This window comes from Myotis yumanensis, unplaced genomic scaffold, assembly GCF_028538775.1.
Source record: "Myotis yumanensis isolate MYYU_CA2020_CCGP unplaced genomic scaffold, mMyoYum1.0.hap1 SCAF_2, whole genome shotgun sequence".
Classification (NCBI taxonomy): Eukaryota; Metazoa; Chordata; class Mammalia; order Chiroptera; family Vespertilionidae; genus Myotis; species Myotis yumanensis.
The window spans coordinates 76,967,278-76,989,874 of record NW_027223753.1 but is presented as its reverse complement, the minus strand read 5'-3'; the positions used below and the strand labels follow the sequence as shown (position 1 = coordinate 76,989,874).

At 44.0% G+C, this 22,597-nt stretch overlaps 1 protein-coding gene across 1 annotated transcript in view; it reads right to left on the bottom strand.

Moving 5' to 3' along the window:
• Window positions 1–8,488: 8,488 nt before the first annotated feature.
• Window positions 8,489–22,597, bottom strand: part of MBOAT1 (membrane bound O-acyltransferase domain containing 1) — a 104,585-nt gene continuing 90,476 nt past the window's right edge. Inside the window, exons 10-13 of the mRNA XM_070403419.1 lie at window positions 22,131–22,195; window positions 18,704–18,836; window positions 15,595–15,746; window positions 8,489–9,832 (exon numbers count right to left, since the gene is read on the bottom strand). Of these exons, the coding sequence (XP_070259520.1) occupies window positions 9,712–9,832; window positions 15,595–15,746; window positions 18,704–18,836; window positions 22,131–22,195 (471 nt within the window). The 3' untranslated portion in view covers window positions 8,489–9,711. The remainder of the gene's footprint in view (window positions 9,833–15,594; window positions 15,747–18,703; window positions 18,837–22,130; window positions 22,196–22,597) is intronic.

The window sequence follows — 22,597 nt, the reverse complement described above, 5'->3', positions numbered from 1 at the left end:
AAAGGCTGCATACACAGAAGATAATGACGGCTGCCTCCAGGGATGGGAACGAGGAGAGTGAGGACAGACCTCAGAGGGAGAATGGCTTTTCTCTGTATATCTTTTACATTAATTAGCTGACAAATACAATAGTCTGGCAATGCCAAGTCTGATGGGACCTTAATCTATTACAACTTTGGGTCTTTAGTGGTTCTGTTAAAGATGTACCTTTAAGAAAGTTAAATAAATTACTAGACCATGTTCATACCAACCCCCATTAAGGGCTCACTGGTTTTCATTCTGTGATGCACTCACTGGAGCAGAAAAGAAAGGGATGGAAGATCTCATGCCAGTGAGAACATGCTCCCACTTAATCTATTACAACTTTGGGTCTTTAGTGGCTCCTGGGGACCAGGAGAAAGCTCGGCCCAGCCTGGGGCTTTTCCAGGCCAGCACACAGAGACAGTGGTTCTGTTAAAGAACCACTAATGACCCAAAGTTGTAATAGATTAAGGTCCCAGCAACATGGCGGCCAGTGAGTGCGTACCCCCAGGATTTAGCTCCAGCATGCTGATCAAACCCCAGGCGAACCCCATGGGCCAGCAGAGCTAGACTGAGCTCCATGCTCAAGAAGAAGCCTGGATGCTAAAAGATAAGAAAGTGTGGGGCCTTTGGTCATTACTAGGACCATTTATAGGGCTGGTCTTTAAATGCAAGGGCCAGAACCCCAAATCCAACCTGCCTCAAGATGCCCCCTCTCCCTCACCTCAGAGAAATAATCCTGCCGAAGTGAATGGAATTCATTCACTCGTTTCTTCAACCCACGTTGACTCTAGTACCTCTGAGTCAGGGCCTCACTAGGTATGAAGACATAAACACAACCTACAATTATCAGATAGATGGTCTGATTGGAGAGAGAGAAATAAAATCAAGTCACTCAGGACACAAGGTGTTGGGGATCTGTGAGCAGAATCCAGAGGTGAAAACAGCATCTTGTACACTGTATTTTCTCTGCCAGACAGGCCTGTCTTTTCTGCTTTGGGAAGTACTTGCTCAAAAAAGGTAGGTTTTTCAGACAGTGGCCATTAAAACTACAAAGGCACAGAGTGGCAAATGCCCCCACGCTGCCCCTGAGTAGGGCAGCTACACTGCGGGGGTTGCGGGGGGAAGGGCAGGAACAGGCTTGTTAGGGGTGGAAGGAAAGGAGGTGGATTTATACTGTAGACACAGGAGCCAACAGAAGATTTTATGAAGAGGACTGGCCTGATGGGCTGTCCAGGAAGAAGGACTGGAGGGAGAAGGGACTGGGGACCAGGAGAAAGCTCGGCCCAGCCTGGGGCTTTTCCAGGCCAGCACACAGAGACAGTTGCAATGCGGGGCTGCAGCTGGCCATGCTGACAGACTGTTCTGCCTGTGAGACACAAGATAATAGACAGAAAGAAGGCCTGGAATGAATGGACCATTGTAGCTGGCAACCCCATCGACCGTGTATATTTTAATGTCAAATGTGCTTATTCTGTATGAACTTTCTTTGAAAACAAAAGGGGCCATTTGATCCTCAGGGTGGTGTGGATCCAGAAAAGCACAGAGAAAAGTGCTGCCCTGTCCAGAAAAGTGCTGCGCATCTGCCTCCGCTGGTCGGCTCAGCAGTTCTGGAGATACTGTGAGGGGGGCCTACACGCTGACAGAATGCACGAGGAGGCCAGCTGGTACCCAGGGCACGCAGACGTCCAGTCTGCTGAAACATAACCAAACGCTCACTTGGACTCTCCACCTCAGGCCTGAGAGAGGATGCTCATCTGAGAAAATGTTACTGAAGATTTAGATGGTTCCTTTGCGTCCCACTGGTCCGCACGTGATGCCCTCTGCTGGCTGTTTGTGAGAAGGGAAGAGGCTTGTGCCTCTGTGAGAATTACACTCTGCTGGGTCAGGAGGATTCACTTCTACCCTCAACCCTGCCACAGAAGAGCTTTGTGATGCTTGGGGCAAGTCGTTAAACTCCCGGGCCTCAGTTTCCTCAGATGTAAAACAAATGAGGCTAAGCCAGTAGTTCGCAAACCTGGCTGCACATCAGAATCATATGGGAATGAGTTAAATATATGGATTCCTCAGCATATCTCTGGGTCAACGGAGTCAGGAGTGGGACCTGGGGTCTGTGTCTAACCGAATATCTGGTAAGGCATCTGTAAGATGTCGCTGCACTTAGAAATTCAAATAAAAAACATAGCACCATCCCCAACCATATGACCAGTATTTTGGCCAGTATTTGGGGGTGGGGGGGGGGAGGAGGGGGGGGGGCCCTGGAAGCTTAGATTACTACAGAACATATCTTACCCCAGCCTGTAGTGTCTACTGCGTTCTCTGTCTCTCCTCCCAGCAACGCCAAACTGGAGCCAAGTGCACCCTGCTTTAAGGTTAAAAGTGTCAGTAGCCACGGTAGTAAGAGAGGGAGATTCCCTAACGCGCAACAGTTCTACGCCTTCCTATTCCTTAATTTTTTTTAAAACAATTTTAATTACAGTTGACATACAGTATATTATTAGTATCAGGTATACAACATAGTGACTAGACATTTGTATAACTTACAAAGTGTTCACCCCAATAAGTCACCCCTTCTGGCACCATACATATAATTATTACAGTATTAGAGGCCCAGTGCACAAAATTCATGCATGGGGGGGTCCCTCAGCCTGGCCTGCACCCTTTCCAATCCAGGACCCCTCGGGGGATGTCCAACTGCCGGTTTAGGCCCGATCTCACAGTGATATCCATCCCTCTCGCAATCTGGGACTGCTGGCTCCTAACCGCTCACCTGCCTGCTGGCCTGATCGCCCCTAATTGCTCTCCCCTGCCAGCCTGATCACCCCTGACTGCTCTTCCCTGCCAGCCTGATTGCCCCTGACTGCCTCTGCCTCAGCCTCCACCACCGTGGCTTTGTCCAGAAGGACATCCGGAAGACATCCGGTCTATCCGATCTAATTAGCATATTACCCTTCTTTAGTATAGATTATTGACTTTGTTTTCTATGTTATACTTTACATCCCCATGACTTTTTTAGGGGGATAATTTGTACTTCTTAATCCTTTCACCTTTTTCACTCAGTCCCCCAAAGCCCTTCCCATCTGGCAACCAACAGTTTCTTCTCTTTATGAATCTGTTTCTATTTAGTTCATTTCTTTTGTTTTTAGATTTCATATATATGTGAAATCATATGGTATCCATCTTTGGCTGACTTATTTCACTTAGCATGATACCTCTAGGTCCATCCACGTCGCAAATGGCAAGATTTTATTCTGTTATATGGCTGAGTAATACTGCATTATGTGCTTGTACCACATCTTCTTTACCCATTCATCTATCAGTGGACACTTACGTTGCTACCATATCTTGTCTAATGTTAACAGTGCTGCAATGAACATAGGGGTACACATATCATTTTGAATTACTGTTTTTAGATTTTTTTTCAGATAAATATCTAGAAGTGGAATTGCTGGGTTATATTGAAGTTCTATTTTTAATTTTTTGAGATAACGCCATACTGGTTTTCACAGTGGCTGCACCAATTTACAATCCCATCAGTAGTGTATCAGGATTCCCTTTTCTCTACATCTTCACCAATATTTGTTATTTGTTGATTTATTGATGATAGCTATTCGTTATAACAGGTGTGAAGTGATATCTCATGGTTTTAATTTTCATTTCCCTTATGATTAGATGTTGAGCATCTTGTGTCTGTTTTATGTCAGTACCAGCCTTGTAATGTAGTTTGATATCAGGTAGTATGATACCTCCAACTTTGTTCTTTCTCAAGATTGCTTTGAGTATTCAGGGTCATTTGTGGTTTCATATAAATTTTAGGATCATTTGTTCTAGATCAGTGAAAAATGCCATTGGGATCTTAATAGGGATTGAATTGAATCTGTAGATTACTTTAAGTATTAAATACATTTTAATGATATTAATTCTTCTTATTAATGAGCACAGTATATCCTTCCATTTATTTGTATATTCTTCATTTTCTTTCTTCAAAGTTTTATAGTTTTCTGAGTACAGGTCTTTTAATTCCTTGGTTATATTTATTCCTAGGCATTTTTTTTTCTGCAATTGTACATGCGATTGTTTCTTAATTCTCGAATAGTTTGTTATCTATAATAATAAAAGGGTAATATGCTAATTAGACCGATGTCCTTCCGGTCAAAGCTGGGGTCGGAGGGAAGCCAGCCTGCAGGCAGCTGGAGGGAAGCCAGCCTGGGTCCCAGGTGCCAGTAGGTGGCCAGAGGGAAGCCAGTCTGAGTTCCGGGTGCCTGCGGGTGGCTGGAGGGAAGCAAGCCCAAGTCCCGGGTGCCAGAGGGAACAGCAGCTAGGGGAAGGAAGGCCTACTCTTGCACAAATTCCGTGCATTGGGCCTCTAGTTGATGTATAAAATGCAACCAATTTCGAATATTAAATTTGTATTCTACTTTACTGAATTCATTTATTAGTTCAAATAGTTGTTGGTGGAATCTTTAGGGTTCTCTATAGATAGTATCATGTCATCTGCAAATGATGACAGTTTTATTTCTTCCTTTCCAATCCAGATGGCTTTTATTTCTTTTTCTAAAGTGTGTCCCAAAATTCACGCAAGAAGTAATTTTGAAAGAAAACACGTTTATAATTAAAAATTGTAAATTTTTTATTGATTCATAAAGTATACAGTATAGGGTTATGTTTGGAATAGCATATTGGGTAAATGGCCTCCACGGCTTTGCTGGCACATACACACTCTTTTATTGAAATTTTCCATGACCGTTTTGCATAAATGTGGCTGAATTTCATTGATACAGCGCTCAATTTCCTCCTTCATGCTATTTAACGCCATTGGACTTTTTTCTTTAGGGTTTTTTGAAGTCTAAGGTTTATGCCAACAAGCCCACGACCACCCACGCCTTTGTGACTGCTGTGGCTAGGACTTCCCGTACTATGTTAAATAAAAGTGGTGAAAATGAGCATCCTTTTTTAAAAAAATTTCTTTATTGATTAAGGTATTACATATGTGTCCTTATCCCCCCATTACCCCTCTGACCCTCCCACTCATGCCCTCACCCCGCTGTTGTCTGTGTCCATTGGTTAGGCTTATATGTATGTATACAAGTCCTTTGGTTGATCTCTCCCCCATTCCCTCACCCTCCCCTACCTTCCCTCTGAGGTTTGACAGTCTGATCAGAGCATTCTTTTCTTGTTCCTGATCTTAAAGTAAAAGCTTTCATCTCTTCACCATTGAATATGATGTTAGCTGTAAGTTTGTCATATATGGCCTTCATTATGTTGAGGTATGTTCCTTCTATCCCCATTTTGTTGAGAGTTTTTATCATAAATGGATGTTGGATTTTATCAAATGCTTTGTCTCCTCATTTTGGCCAACTCCCTATGCTTGTTTCTATGTGTGAGGTACATCAGCTACATCCCCCAGTCTTGGCAGAACGACCTATATCACTCACTCCACCTCTCTGGTCCCCTGAGCTGGGTGCTCCAGGAGTGTCCCTTGTGCGTGCCTTCCTGTTGTAGCTAAGCCTCGATTGCCATGGGCATGTCAGTGAGTGGGACCGATCCTTAGGCTGGCTGGCTGTGAAGGCTGGCCTAGCGCTTAAGCTGTTGTGTGGACCCTGACCCCACAGTGTAGGAGTCACTTTAGTGGAACTCTGATGCCAGAGGAGTCTGCTCCTCAGGTGTGTCCTTTGTGGCGCTGGTTGGGTGGCTCTCTGCTGTGGTATCAAGCAGGCTACCAGGTGTGTTGATTCTGCAGCCTCTTGAAAGGGACTCTGGTGCAAGCCAATGTTGGCCGCCATGTGTGCCCAGCTGGGGGCCACCTGGTTGCAGCTACAAAGTGATTTCAGGTGGGTTGCCGCGTGTGCTGAGCTTGGAGGCACTTGAGAGGAGCCATGCTGAGAACTGAGGCCAGCTGCCGCCAACTGCCACATGTGCCAGGCGTGGCCACTTAACGGAAGCCACCTTCCAAGCCAACACTGCCCACAGCTGGGACGGGCGTGGGGCTACCTGATGCACTTTACAGTGCTAATTGAGACTGGCTGCCACTGGCACTGGCTTGGGGCCACTTAGCAAGAGGCACAGGCCACACTGAGGTCGGTCCTGCTTGTTTGGGCTTTGTGGATGGACCTTTGAGGGGTTTTAGGAAAGTCAGGCCGTTTGAGCGGCAACTGCATTCGCTGATCCTGATCTGTTGCCAGGTCAGCATCCAATTTCAGGACAAGGGCAGGCTTGACTCTAAAAGTACTGGACATGAGTCCCGGGCACCAGGCTGAGGAGCAGCCCTGTTGCTCTCCTGGGTAACCTGCAGACACCATGAGACAGTAGTGAACTTACAGGAAAGCAAGGATATGGCCATCAGTCACTGTAAATCTGATGCTAGGGCTCTCCGGGCACCCCTACAGCACACGCTCTGGGTCATGTCTTTCCGATCTCACTGTGAGCACTTCGATGGCACAGAATGAGCCTTTAGCATCTTTTACCTGCACCGTCTAACAGAGTGCCAGGCCCATACCCGCCATGGCAACATTTGATAGATAAGTGAATGCATTCATTAATGGTACGGACCAGGACCAGGGCAGTTCCGAATATGTAAATTGGCTGTCTGAGTGGTTATTTCACATAATGTGCTTTCACAATTCCCCAAAAAACACAAGCCTTTCTTTCAAAAACTAATTCTGAAAAGCAGACAAAGATTCCCAGTGCAAAAATGACTCCAGCAACACTGTCAAGTGCAATGACGCATTAAACTAATTCATTCAACCCCCCCCCATTCATCGGCAAACACGCACTGAATCTTCATTACAGCCAAGCACTATGCCAAGGGTAGGGGAAGAAGGGAAATAAGATGTGATGCCTCAAAGTGCTGGCATCAATCCATTTTTTAAAATGTTCCTCTGTGGTCCCAAGGCGCGCCAGGGAGGAGGAGGGCTGCCGGGGAAGGCCGCTGCTCACCCCGGAGCGGGCACAGCACTGGGGGGCACAACCCCCATCCCGGACACCACCCCCCAGCTCCCCCTCCACCTCCCAGTTTCTGCCTTGTCCTCACTTAACCAGAATCTCAGAACCTCAGACTGAGCTATTTATTGCTTTTCACATCTACCAAGTAATGTTTCTGGGCCGTATGGTTGCCTTAAGGAGAAAAACAAACAAACAAACAAACAAAAAGAACAAAAACCACTAAAATAAAATATTGTAAAATTAGCTTTTTCAAAAACAGAACTAGAAATGTATTTCTTTCAACCCAAAATCTCATCAGGTTAATAAATACATATTTATTAAATGATTATTATGTGTAGGACAGCTAGGATCTCTAAGGCAATAAAAACAGCCCCAACCTTCTATCTGCATTCACTTACTTATCTAACTTTGGCTCTAAATGAACATGATTTTCTATGGGTAAATGTTCTCAGTTGGGGGAAAGGTGCTAATCACTTTCTGCACGTTGTCCGTTTAGGACTGAATAAAGCCTCACAGTGAGAAAAGCGTGCCATGTGTCAGGCCCAGGAGTCAGTCTGACATGCAGCTTCGAGAAGCCCAGATTCCAGAGGCCTGGCTTCCACTCCATTCTGTAAAGAACATCTGACTCTGGGTGGTCACCAGGGGAACCAAAAGTCCCAGTCTTCCCAGGACTAAGGGGCCAGCAGAGTCCCTGGCAAAGCAGGAAGACTGGTCCCTCCAGTGGTCACCTCTTCTCTCACTACCCAAGTTCTCCTCTCAGAACTGAAGATGCTTAAATTCAGTGAAACCTGGTCGTAAATCATACTGCGCATTCATACGGATTATTCCATACACTTCATGCCAGTGGGGACAGATGCTATTTTTGCTGGTGTGTAAGCAATGTATGTTTGGTCTTACACCTAAAATATTCCTGTTGGAGAGAGACTCTGACAGATCTTGGGCACCTACACCACCACCCCTTCCCCACTCTCTAATATTCCTCCTGAGACAGCAAAGTAGGGTCGCCCCAACATTTCCTGGTGAAATTGGGTGAGCCTCATACTCTGGCCCAAATGTGCTACTTCTTAACTGCCGCTGCTTCACACAGGAGCTAGAGTTCAGGTTCCGGTCCTCGCTCCCAGCAGCAGGGCTATAGAAGCTCTTCAGGGACAAGCACGTTGCTTCACACTTCTCTGCCCTAAGAGAAGTACCAGCCCAACACCCATCCCAGACGACCGCTTTCCTGGGATGGCTGTGGGCTCCACTCAGCTCTACCACTAACTCTGTGACCCTGGAGGCAGCCAGCAAACACCTCCCTGATTCTGCTTCCTCGCCTGTAAATCGGGCGTGCATGGCCTGCAACGTTGGCAAACGAAGACCGGAAATCACACCAAAACCCAAAACCACCCAAGTGCCGATGTGTCCAGGTGGCTTTCTGATTTACAAAACCTTACGTTTGCTGGGCACATGTGTTAAAACACACACACACTTCAGAATATCAAGTCTCTACTGATACAAACAAAAAGCAATTCTCTCTTCAGAAATATTTCCTTTATATAACAGTCTTTATTCAGTCACAAACTAATTTTTAGCCATCTGATTTGAACAAATTCTCTCCTCCCAAGGCACTTGATTGAGGGCACAGCACTGTAGCATATAATTCATTATCATCATTATTATTTTCCACAACATTTAATACCCTGTTTCTTTCTCCAGGTAGAATATTACCCAACAGAAATCCCCAGAAGGAGCCACAGCACATTCATATCAAAGACAGAAAACTGTCTCCGTTTTTGCTTTCCTATAGGAAAGTTCAACTAATACAAAGTCAGATCGAATCAGCCCTGAAAGGAAACAGGACAGTCAGCCCCTGGTGGCCATGACCTTTAACACCTCCGTGAAATGAGGGAAGAAAAGAGCCAAACATCAGCTTCTTACCAAACTTCTATGTAACTTTAAATTACTCCTTTAAGCCACTATTTCTTTAGAACACATTCTTCTGCCATGGAGGCTTTGAACTTGGGGCTGATTCCTCAGGGCTGTCCCTGGGCAAGCAGTGGCGCCTGTGAAATGGGAAGAGATCTGGGAACAGCAGCCCCTCTGAGACTCCTGGTGGGCGTGTCCAGGCGGCTTTCTGATTGACAATCTTGGCTCAATTCAGAAGAGAAAAGGGAAGAGAGACATCCCAGGGGAAAGGTGCAGCCTACTTCAGGGCAAGGCTGGCTTTTGGTTCCTTCAAGTGTTCAGTTGGCCCTCCTGGCTCGCACAGTTTTCGGTACCTGAAAAACAGCCTCCCGACCTCGCTCCTCCGTGGTCTCCGAGTGCAGTTATTGTGTTCTAAACAGTCATGTCCCAAGTCGAAGGATTTGGGGCTTCCCCAGGAACAACTCTATGTGGTATGTTCTGGTTTGATGAACCTATGACAGGTCTCAGCAGTCACCTGCTAACGTCTGGAGCAGATGTCCGGGTCCCAGTGTCCATATGTCAGGGGCTGGAAATCATACTAGGAAAGCAGCCCAGACGGACTGTTGCTGCAACTCTGGCCCATTCACCACTCAAACGTCCTATAAAATATTAAAACAGGTTAACTGGACGTGGCGGATTTAGCGGTACAAAAAGGCTTTATAAAATACTCCCTGAACTTTTATTTTAAAAAAAAAAAAAAGATGCATGTAAACATCGCCTCCAAGTCACAGAAGAACCCTGGAACCTTGTCATCTCATCTTCCAATGTTTTGCAGTTTTCCGTATCCAGCTTTCCTTGGGGATATCAGTCTGTTTTTTTCCTATTAACAGAGTTCTGAAGCTGCCTTTGAATATGAGCTTGTGGTTTGATTGGCAGGAACAGTATTACCAGGAGACTGAGGATGTGTAAATAAAAGTACATGGACCTAGGAATAAAAACACACAAAAGTTATATTTCACACAAGGACACGAATGGGAAACGTCACAAGAACGGGATTGCATCATCTGCAGGGTGAAGACGAGGCACTGCTTTCGGAGGAGGGGGCATGTTTTAACTCAGGCTCGTCTTGGTCCACCCCACAGATACTCACTCCCTTTGGTGGAGAGAGGGACAGGGATGAACTGAAACTACAAAACCAGGCAGAGCAAAGCAAGCAGCCCCTCTGTGAATAGGCCTGCGTACGATGTCTTGTCAATGTAACACGACTCCGAGAATGAACCCCACAAAAGCCAGAACTCAAAGTATACGGATGCACAGGACCAAATTCAAACTCTATGCCAGTGGTTCCCAAACTTATTTGGCCTACCACCCCCTTTCCAGAAAAAATATTACTCAGCCCCTGGAAATTAATTTTTTTAAAATTTTAATAGCAGTTACTCATCGCCCCCAAATGCACCTGTGGCCATCACCGCCCCCCCTGGATCGCTGCAGCGCCCACGGGGGGCGGTAGCACCCACTTTGGGAATCACTGCTCTATACTATTACGTTCCCCACACACAAAGGCAACGGACACTTTAGCCAACGTGCTCTACTCAAGGGCACAGAGTTCTTCTCGGGTGTATTAGGAGCCAGAAGAATCCAAACTTTGAAAACTTACTCCATGACTCTGAAAATAACTTTCATCCAAACATATAAGAAGCAGGTTTTGCTTCTGATGTTTGTGGACTTTTATTGCATAAGTGTGGTATTCAGCTCACTGGGTACAATGTAGACAATAAGTACTGGCACATCAATAAATGCAAGAAATTAGAAACAGGTTACATTTGTACAACTGTTCTATATCCACTCGGAAAAGTCAGACTTATACTTCCTCCAATGCTTTTTGAAGAGCAAAGGAAAATAATGTTAAAAAGGGAGGAAAATCCCACAGTTGATCTATGTATCATTCCTCAGCTGTCAGGCGTATTAGAATCAGGTAACTTGAGTATCTCCTGAACTTCCCGACCCTTTAGCAAGAGGAATGTCTCCCTGCAAATGTCTACAGAATAGTCAAGAGCTCTCACAGAAGCAAACGAATCTTCATTTACTCTTTTAATAAGGTTGTACTGTTGAGAATGCACCAATGCATTAAGCTAGGGTCTACAAAAAGGCAAAGGCGCTGCCACTTCTCTTGGGAGTGGAAAACAAGACAAGTACAGGAGTAACAGGAACGTGTTTTTTATGTTCAATAAACTCCTATTGTTGCTATTATTATTGCTCTTATATTCTACCAGCCACTATACAAATATTGTGGTAGGGTGGATAATGCCCCTTTAAAGATATCCACACACTAATCCTCGGAATCTGTGAACGTATTGCCTTATATGGCATAAGGGACTTGCAGATGGATCAAGTTCAGGATCTTAAAATTTGTAAAAGACGAATTAATGTGTGAGGATTTGCTTTACAAAACGGTTTCGTAATAAAGGTTCTGCTATGGGTTGAACATTCGTGTCCCTACAAAATTCATTGTGAAGCCCTAACCCCCAATGTGATAATGTTGGGAGGAGTGGCCTTGGAGAAGTAATTTGATTTAAATGAGGCCATTACAACAGGGTCCCATCAGGAGCCTAGTGTCCTTATATGAAGAGAAAGAAACCAGAGTACTCGCAAGATCTCTTTCTTTCTCTCTCTTTGTCTCTTCCTCACTCTCTCTCTGTTCTTTCTTGCTGTCTCTCCTCTCTTCCTGCCTCTCATCTTCTCTCTCCCTTTGCCGTATGAGGACACAGTGAGAAGGCAGCCTTCTGCAAGCCAGGAAGGGAGCTCTCCCCAACTGTGAGAAATAAATGTCTGTTGTTTAGGGCATCTACTCTACAGTATTTAGTCACAGCAGCCCAGCTGACTAAAAGAGGTTCTCTCATAATACAGCATTCCCCATCTCCTTATCTCCTTACCCATGTTCAACAGAGGTCTGAAATACTGAATGGCAAATTTCAGAAATAAATAATTCATAAGTTTTAAACTGCACACCGTTCTGCGCAGTGCAATGAAATCTTGTGCTATCCCACCTAGGATGTGATGGCACACCCCTCTGTCCAGTGTCTCCACACCTGTTATAGCCCCTCTGTTATCAGGTCGACTGTTGTGGTATCTCAGTGCTTATGTTCAAGTGACCCTTATTATACTTAGCGATGGCCCCAAAGCACAAGAGTAGTGATTCTGGCAATGCAGCTATGCCTACAAAAAGACGTAAAGTGCTTCCTCTAAGTGAAAATTTATGTATGCAAAGGGGAAAAAAATAGAATACACAGGGTTTGGTGCTATCTGCAGTTTCAGGCATCCACTTGGGGTCTTGGAATATTTCCCTTGTAGATAAAGGGAGACCACTGTACATACAAGCATTCGCTTGGGTGTAATTTACAAGTTAAAGAAAAAAATTAGACTAAGGAATTTAAAGCTGAGATTTGAAGTCACTATAGAATGAAAACTGACTAGACAGAAGAATGAAACACATCTGAAATTTAAGCAGTGAAGGACATACTGAGACAAGGATATGCATACAACTGTGGCTCACTGCTGAAATTAGCCCCAAGGGAGGAAAAGATCTGGAAATGCAACCAGCCCCTCCTCCGCTAAAAGACCACGGAGGTTTAATTTCTTTTACAAGATTTAGTGATTCTCTTAAGAGATTCTGAAAACACTTTTCGGAGAGACAATCTATAATAGTTGTTGCTAATATATGGCTGCTTCAATTCCAATTAATTAAAATGAGATAAAATTGACATTTCATTTTCTCCATCACACTAGCCAGTTTTCAAATGCTCAATGGCCACATGTGCTGGTGGTCAATGTATTGGACAGCATTTCTGTCACCGTAGACACATCTATTAAACAGAGCTGCTCTGGATAAGGAATTTAAGTTATATATACAGGCATACCTCGGAGGCACTATGGGGTCAGTTTGGACCACAGTGAATATTTCAGTAAAGTGAGTCACACAATTTTTTAATTCCCCACTGCATTTAAAAGTTATATTTACAATTGTAGTCTACTAAGTATGTACCTTAATTTAAATATACTTTATTGCTAAAAAATGCTAACCATCCTCTGAGCCTTCAGCAAGTCATAATCCTTTTGCTGGTGGAGGGTCTTACCTTCAATTTATGCAATAGGCAATATCTGAGAAGCACAATAAAATGAGGTACGCCTGTGTAAGTGGCTTTGAGAACAAGATAAAACATTAGGTTGAAGCGTCTGAAATTGACAAAGTTAACAGAAATGTCAACTTCACCCTAAACAAAGGAGTTTTTGTTTTAATCGTTTAGATTGGTTTCAGAAAGAAGTGGGAATCTACTTAGGAGTCATCTGGATTGATGATTATTTGACTCTTACCCTAGAGCCCTACCTAAGTGTAGGAATTAGCAGACTTTCATTGGTTAAGTGCATGTCATCCCAAATAAATCACCATTAGTGTGATCCCCAAGCAGTAATTTTCTTCCAAAATAACGTGTCCTACAGAAGTGTTTAGTAACTGTACTATTCATCTTGCTGTTAAAGGAACTCAGGTCTAGCACTTATTTGCTGTGTGAGTTTGGTTAAATTACTCACCCTCTCTGAGACTCCACTTCCTCATATGACAAACAGGGATACTGACAACTACCCCTCTCTTCTCAGCTCAACACCCTCTACCTGGGATTGAGTCTGTGTTCTGCAAACCCTCGGGTTTCTCGAGTCCTCAGTGCACAGAGCTTCCTCCCAAGGGGGCTTGTCTCTGCTGTTGCCTATGTTTAGAGCAAATCCACAGTGTTCCACCTCACCTACCACCCTCACCCACGCTGTGCCTGCTTCACTCCTACGATGCAGCCTTCAGGACTTAGCTCAAATGCCACTTCCTCCTAAAAGCCACCCTTGAGGCCCAGTCTGAGTCAGATTCCTGTTACTGTTCTCTTAAATCTTTGTACCATTCACTCATTGTGATGTTAGTGTATACTTACAAACTTGTCAATTACCACCTGTCTCTCCCAACAAGCTATCCCCTCCATGAGAGCAGGAACGAGTTCTACATTTTGCTCACCATTTGAGTCCCAGCTTCTAGAACAGTGCCCAGCACACTGTAGGTATTAAATAGCATTGAGTTGAATACGGGCATTTCTACTATAATATGATACATATATTCCTGAAAAATCTCACAGTCAGCAGTATTCTGTGCTTAAAACACCTGGGCTTATGGGGGGACACCATATGAGAAGCATAAAACTCAAAACTTAGGAGACTTTGTGACCAGAACAAATAGCACCTAAGCCAGCAAGCTGGACAGCCCAGGTAGATGCTCAATGGAGCTGCAGGCTGCTCAGGGGGGGAATAAAACATAGGAGGCAATGAAGGCAAATGCTGGCTGGAGGGCATTGGAACCAGGGGAAGGGAAATGGAGCTGTGAGCCTGTGGGTGGAACACGGGGGAGGGGAAACCAGCTGAGAGCCAGCATGGTGGGGGGTGCCTCTAGGAGAGGGAGCCCAGGGAAGAGGTGCTCAATTTCAGGTGTCTTAAATAAAGCTGAGTGCCCCCTACCTCTGTAGGGCTGAAATAAGGGCTCCCCCTCCCCTAGAGATTATCATTCTTTTCCTACTATACTGGTATCTCTTCTCTAGAAAAATGTGTATATTAGTAAAACCCAACTCAACTTCCAGGTTACACTCCTATGACCTAATGAGTACTTAGGAACAGTTTTATTGATGAGTGTTGTAGTTTCCTCTACCTGAAAAAAATCATCCTGTGACACCCATACTGGGTAGTATCTCTGATCATTTCTGACCAGTGAATCAACCACAGAAAATACCCAACTTACAAACAAGGCATGTTTGCATTGCTTATTTCTAAGTCACTTTTCTGACCATAGCTATGCTCCAAAGCTACCCTACAAAAGCCTGTGCAAACCATTACATAAATACAAGTTACCATTTACTGAAAACAAACTATATGCCAGGCACCCACGAGTCCTTCCCACATCTGCCTAGTTCAGTCCTAACAAAGGTGCCCTGAGGTGGATTCTATTCTTAGCCTCATTTTACAGTTGAGAAAATAAAAGGCGAAAGAGGTTAGAAACTTGCCAGAGGTCACACAACCACGATTGTGGAAGTAGTGGAGAAATGCAACTAATTCAACATAAGAACGAAACTAGGAGAGTGAGCAAGAAGAGGTTTGAACAACCTCTTCCCCAAGGCCTCTTGTCTCTGGTGTGAACCTTCCCCTCCATCCTAAATTCCACCTACTCCCCTCCACGTGTACCACGTGCCACATAAGTCCCATGCGCATCCAACAGAGCTGCCGTCTCCCAGGACACAGCCTCCTGCAGAACACTCAGATCAGCCGCTCCCAGCATGGGCAGCGCCCCTGCACCTGACACTTGTCCTGCTCTCAGAATGGCCCACGGTCTCCAACACAGCCTCGCCCCAGGAAAAAGAGGCTAAGGCAGCAGCTTCATCCTCTGAGTAACTCAGGTCCATCCCTTCAAAATCCACTACCATAAGCGGCCCTTCATTGTGTTACGCATGGCTGAAGGACTTGCGTCAGCTTTGCTAATGTACTGTTGTTTGTGAGTTGGGCTTTCCAGGATGACCATGTCCACTCAAATCTTTCTATGGCCTTTTTTAGGAACTGAAGCCATATTTAGAAATTGTTAGTACCGGTTGATTCAATTTACTGAGTCCTGTGTCAAACACAGAGAAAACACATGTTTACTGAACAGCGGCTGAGAACGCGGGAACTTACCTGTATAAACTGATGGTGGGTTCAACTGCCAACATGACAAAGGGCGCCACTGTGTAGGAGACGGCCAGCTGCGTGGCAGCCCAGGTGGCCACGTCATAAGCAACCTTGAGGACTTTTGAAGAAAGGAAGTAATGTCTACAGTTGTTCCTCACCTGCCAGGCAAAGGGGAAGGTAAAAAATAAAACACAACTTCTACTCTGCGCAAGCAGGTACACCTTAGGAACGTAAGGTCTTGAAAACACCAACCGTCTGAATTCTATTTTCAACTAAAAATACCATCGTGGTATTTACAATTACTTAAAGAACTAAGCAAAAGCAATTTTTTTTCTTTTTTAACGTCTCCCAGAGAAAAGCACTATTTAAAAAGTTGGCACATATCCTTCCAGACTTATTCTATTCATATATACTCACTTTATATTTTCAATGGCATCAATATAATCTTTCGCCCTAGCTGGTTTGACTCAGTGGGTACAGCATTGGCCTCAGGACTGAAGGGTCCCAGGTTCAATTCCAGTTAAGGGCATATGCCTAGGTTTCAGGCTTGATCCCCAGTGGAGGGGGGCGGGGGGGGGGGCGTGCAGGAGGCAGCCAATCAATGATTCTCTCTCTCTCTCTCCCTCTCTGAAATCAATAAAAATATATTTTAAAAAAATAATCTTTCATCTTCTTTTCTTCTAAAGATTTTTAAATTGATTGTTATAGAGAGGAAATAAGAGAGAGAATCATCGATAGGCTGCCTCCTGCACACTCCCTACCAGGAATCAAGCCTGCAACCCGGGCATGTGCCCTAACCGGGAGTCAAACTGCTGATCTTTTCGTGCCGGGGTCGATGCTCAACCAATGGAGCCATAGCAGCCAGTACTTAATAGGTCATGATGTGGTGTTTTTTTCTTTCAGATCAGTAAGTATTAATCCCCAATACAATTATAAGTTAATAATGGAAAAGTGAGCTTGGGTCCCACCCCCTGCTGTAGTGAACAATTCTGTGATGCTACCCTCGTAGACAAATCTCTGCAGTGTTACCTAATTATTTCCTTTGAATAACAGTAATAAAGTAACATTAGCATTAATGATAAGAGCAGCTCCCATTTACTGAGTGCTTACTGCATGCCAAGCTTGTGTTAATGCTTACCCATATGATTCTCCCGGCAAGCCTATCATGTGAGCATCATTATACCCTTTTGACAGACAGGGAAACTAAGAAATTCTTTGAAATGGACAATGCTGGGTCAAAAGATATACTCATGAGGAGGTCTTCTGACACATGTGACTAGATTTGCTCCAGAAAGACACCTAATCTCCAGATCCGAGAAGCAAAGGCAGAACTGAAACCAAGGCTGGCTTATCGGTAGGTCAGCCCCAAAGCAGGGTGGCTGGTGAGTGGACTCCTCTCCTCATTCTGGGTTCCTCCGGACAGAAGCCAGAGGTCCATCCATGGTGGGGGCAGCGTGGGCAAGCATGTAGGAGATTATATTCCCGGGTCTAATACACTTCATACCTATTTGATTATATTCTCTGTTTGGGGGACCAAAAAAGGGGGGGGGAATACTCTTCTATGAACCCTCTCTGCTCCAACCCCACCTTACTAATTTATACAAAATGTTTCCAGGCCAACCCCCCAAAAAAGTTTTACATCAATCAATGCTTTTATGCCAGTTGAGATCAATTAAACCAAAGATACTTTAAGAAATAATACTCTGAATAAATTAACAAACAAAACTCCATCCTTTGTTTCTTAGTTTGTCCTGCTCTCTGTTTTCAATGTTCTTTTATAATCCAAGTGTAGGTATATAAATTGGAGAAAAGAAAATGCCTTCCCTAGTTTCTATGCACAAATATGTACAATATATATTTAATTTTTAAAGTGTGCTAATCAGCATGAATGGTAATCAGTTATCCATACTGTTTACACATATATCCCAACAAACCTTCATCTAACTAAAAATTCCATTGGGAGAGGGGGGACCTCTTGTTTTTGCTCACTACAGTAGCTTAGCACCTAGAACACTGAAGTAGTGCTCCTAAAATATTCATAGAACAGATACATTAAAGAATAAGTGAATAGCTTATACAGTTCAACAAATGTCATTTAAAGCTGTAGGCACATGAACAAGAAAGGCCACAATCATTATCATAGGCTGAAATAAAATCAAATATAAAACTCGGTATCTGATAATTAGAGCATATTGAATTGCATTTATTTATTTCATATTCATCTCATTCTTTGAGGGAAGGCTTATTTTTATTCCTTTATTATCCTGCTCTACTGCCAGCAAAATGTAGGAACTGTCTAGGACAGTGATGGCGAACCTTTTGAGCTCGGCGTGTCAGCATTTTGAAAAACCCTAACTTAACTCTGGTGCCGTGTCACAAATAGAAATTTTTTGATATTTGCAACCATAGTAAAACAAAGACTTATATTTTTTATATTTATTTTATATATTTAAATGCCATTTAACAGAAAAATCAACCAAAAAAATGAGTTCGCATGTCACCTCTGACACGCTTGTCATAGGTTCGCCATCACTGGTCTAGTACAAACTTCCCAAAAAACCTAGAGACCAAATTTATAAAATCCAGAGGATTTTACACAAACTAATTCAATTGGAGCAGCCATGAGAGTTTGGAGCAATCTCCAACAGAACACAGTTCCTATGGCTGTGATTTTACTGGCTGCTCACAGACTGAATTATTTCTGGGCTTAGGATAATGAAATGAGAAATGAAGTGAAGTATAAGGAAAATGAAGTGTTACAAAGCCTACATTAATTAATAATCATTGTCACCTGTGAATAGTAGATTGCATATGTTCACAGCCTTTAATGATTAAAAATGTTTTCATCTCTTAAGTTACTAAACGGTGCTCCTAAAATTCCTTTCCTTTTGCAAACACACTCTGTAAATAATGTGAAAATCAAAATGATAAACCATTTGATGACCACAACCTCCTAGATACTGAAGTATTTCTCTAATGGAAAGACTTCTGTTTGATTTTTTTCAAAACATCACTCCTACCCTCTCATCCCCCGACTCCTAGTAGGACTAAATGACGACAAACATACAGGCATTACATTCCTAAGGAAAAGACCCCACAACCAAAGCAAGCTTACCGTCCTGGCTGCTACTGTGACGAGGATTCCAGTTAAGAAGGTGAAATAGTACCCAGGGTAGACACCATGCCACAGGGCGGACAGGATGAAGGTGAACACTGTGGGGTACCAGGGGACACGCTCGTAGCACACTCTGTGAAGAGAGGCAGGCACGACCAGCCACAGGTCAAACAAACCAGAAACCTCCAGCTACACCAGCATCTTTTCGAATCAGACTTACAGAAATCATTTGCTCCATTCCTGACGACCTGCCTGCCTAACCCTATTCAGGGACTTGCAATGCAGTCCAAGCAGCCTGAACTAGAATTTTCTTAAACACTATCAGGTAGGCAATTCACATGAACTTTTAACCTCCAAAGAAGTAAATGATCTGACCCCATTATTCTATCCTATATAATAAAAGGGTAATATGCAAATAGACCGAATGGCAGAACCAATCAAAGCATAATATGCTAATGATATGCTAAGGATGCTCAACCACTCGCTATGACAGGCACTGACCAACAGGGGGCAGACAGTCAACTGGTCAACCAGTCGCTATGCTGTGCACTGACCAGCAGGGGGCAGACAGTCCACCAGTCGACCCGTTGCTATGACATGCACTGACCACCAGGAGGCAGATGCTCTGACCGCTAGGTTAGCTTGCTGCTGGAGTCTGGCCGGTCAGGACTGAGTGAGATGGACCAGACATGCCCTGGGAGCCCTCCTGTGATCCCTCCTCGGCCTGATCATGCACCGGTAGGGTCCTTCAGCCTGGCCTGTGCCCTCTCCCAATCCAGAACCACTCAGGGGATGTCAGAGAGCCGGTTTCAGCCTGATCCCATAGGCCACTCCCCTTGAGAGGGCACCAGACGCAGGGTTCATGGCTGGAGAGCCTCTCCCGGTCGGGACTGATTGGACATGAGCCCGCGGCAAGCACAGTGGGGCTGGGATGAGCAGGAGCGGCAGGTAGGAGCTGCAGGTGGCGTTGGACTATGGGTTTTGGCCCAATCCCTGCAGGCCACCCAGAGCAGTGATGGTGAACCTTTTGAGCTCGGCGTGTCGGCAATTTGAAAAACCCTAACTTAACTCTGGTGCCGTGTCACATATAGAAATTTTTTGATATTTGCAACCATAGTAAAACAAAGACTTATATTTTTGATATTTATTTTATATATTTAAATGCCATTTAACAAAGAAAAATCAACCAAAAAACTGAGTTTGCGTGTCACCTCTGACACGCGTGTCATAGGTTCTCCATCACTGACCCAGAGGGACCCCACCCTAGTGCACCGGGCCTCTAGTCTATCTAATAATAGGGTGATATGCAAATTGGTCAAGACGCCATCACAGTAACAACCGATCAGTAGGCTAGGTGCACAGCAGGCGCGGGTGGGCAAGGACTTGCAGCATGTATGCCGGGGGTCCTGAGGCACGCAGAGGTCCACAGGCCTCCGCCGTGGCCCGCTGGGGGCAGGGCTGAGGCAGGGGTCTCTGTGGCCTGCATCAGGGTCCGCAGGCCTCTGCCGCAGCCTGGCCAGGGGGTCCGCAGGCCTCCCCCAGCTCCGGCCTGCCTCTTTGGGGCAATACATCAAGAAGCCCCAGATGGGTAGGCAGGGCCTACCTCTTTGGTGTGATGGATCGCAGGGATCCTGCACTGTGACAGGGCACAGGCCAGGCTGGGGGACCCCGCCCCAAGTGCACAAATTTCGTGCAGCGGGCCACTAGTATCTAATAAAAATCCAAGTGGTCAGGCTCTGGTCAGCCCCTGCCACCAATGATCTAATCTACCAGGAATAATTATGGATAAATAAGTGCCATTGGCACTAAATACCTTGAAATCAGGATATGGTTCTTTAGAAGCGGATATCCTCATTTAGAGTAAATTAATTTACCTTTTCAGCCTAGCCCCTGTGCCATAACCAGCTCTGCAACCTTTTTCACCTCATTTGGGAATGACTCCAGCCCAAAATCAAAGTGTCAGTTATAGGGCCTTTCAGTTCTCACTGTGCCCACTGGATTTCAATCCATGAAGCTGCCTTAAAGAGTGATAGTGTGTGGATTGAGACATTGTCAGCAAAACACCCTGGAGAGCGTTGGCGTCTTTGTTGATTATTAACACAAAGTAGCAGGGGACTTTCTCCCAAGCTCAGTCTGAGAACTGCCAATGCACTGAAAGGAGGCCACTACAAGGTTTAATAAATGAGAGGACCCAAACGGAACATAAAATAGAAACTCAAACAGCTAACACCAATCCTGCACTATATGGATTGTCAAAGGTAACTGGTTTAAACCCAAACTATGGATATGGCTCCCTCTTCATGGAAAAACAATGCATTTGGGGAGAAAAACAGGACTGGGACCCCATTTGTATAATGTTTCTTTTTAAAATGAGGAATAGTTTGCATAGGTACTTGTTTCTTACCCTCTTTATCTTTTTTATAAATCAAATCATTTTCTATATTTTTTTTCATTTTTTATGTGCATACATATATGTTCAGTCATTTTAAAACAAACTCCTAATGGAGACTAAAACCCGTGGCACATTGGGATTACTCAATATTCAAAAATTATTTGCAAAATTAATAGCAATAATATTAAGGATAAATTTCCAAAAATTGCATGTTCAGATCAATTTTCAGACAACACTGTGGGAGCTTACTTTGGGGGAATTACTATACATTGTCACTTGTTTTACCCAGTTTTCACCTAAGAAAAATGCTACTTATCAACAGCAGAATCTACAGCTTCGCATTTTTATACTCTCCCTGCACTTATATGATAGGAATATTCACTAGCTAGAGTTTCAAGGATAGCATATTACCCCGGATAACATATTATCAGTTCCATAATAAGCAATGTTTTTAATTTTGGAATGTGTAAGGAAACAGAAATATCAATAAAAATACAAAGTTTAAAAGCACAAACATCTGAGGTAGCATAAAGCTTTCAATGCGAACGATAAATACCAGGATTTCAGTGGTTAGATGCGGACAATGTCAGTCTTTGACATCTGATCAATAGGCTGTCCTCTAGGTTAGAGGTAGCGCAGCACAGAGGTTAAGAGCCTGGCTCTGCAGATGGCCTGCTTGGGCTCTTATCTATTACTCATTAGCTGTGTGACTTGGGGCAAGTTACAGAACCTTTCTGTGCCTCATTTTGCTCACCTGCAAAATGGGGATAATAACTACCAACATCTCATAGGATTAAATGAGTGCCTGGTACATAGGAATGGCAGGATTAAATGTATGATACACTAAAATAAACATGCCATATTATTTGATCTTCTCAAATCACTATATTTCTACTTTTTTTTACTTAGAGGGCATAGATGTTCATACAAAACAAAAGTGTCAGATGACATTACTACTATTGCTGTTCATCCAACAACTCCCATCTAAACATATCCCAGTGCCGTGAGGAATGAGGTCGCGTTTGTTTTTCTTACCGCTTTAGCCAAGTAGCTGTCTGAATATTCCAGTTTCCTAGGTACATTTTGAAACTTGTAGCAGTCTGAAAAGAAGAAAATAACACCTATCATTAGCTTTAAAAATACCCCAAGTAATGGAAAGTCCTCCCCAGAATTTCCCTGGCAGCAGACCAGACGTGCTGTTTCACTAGTGACTACTCGGTCAAGAGTACATCAGCTGTTCCACCAAAGGCAGGAACATACTGATGTTTATGAGACTGACGAACACTTGGCTTGCAAAGTCTCAATTTTTCTCAATTTATTTTCAAATTATAGGAAAACTTGAAGGAATGTTTTGTGGGTTTTCCATCCTCTCTGGTCTAAAAAAATTTTTTTAAGTCATCTGAATTTTAAAACTAAATACCTTAAAAGGGGATTTGCCCTAGGAAAAGTTTAATCGTGTGAATTGAGTGCCTTTATGGAGACAGCTGCAATTTTATTGTCAC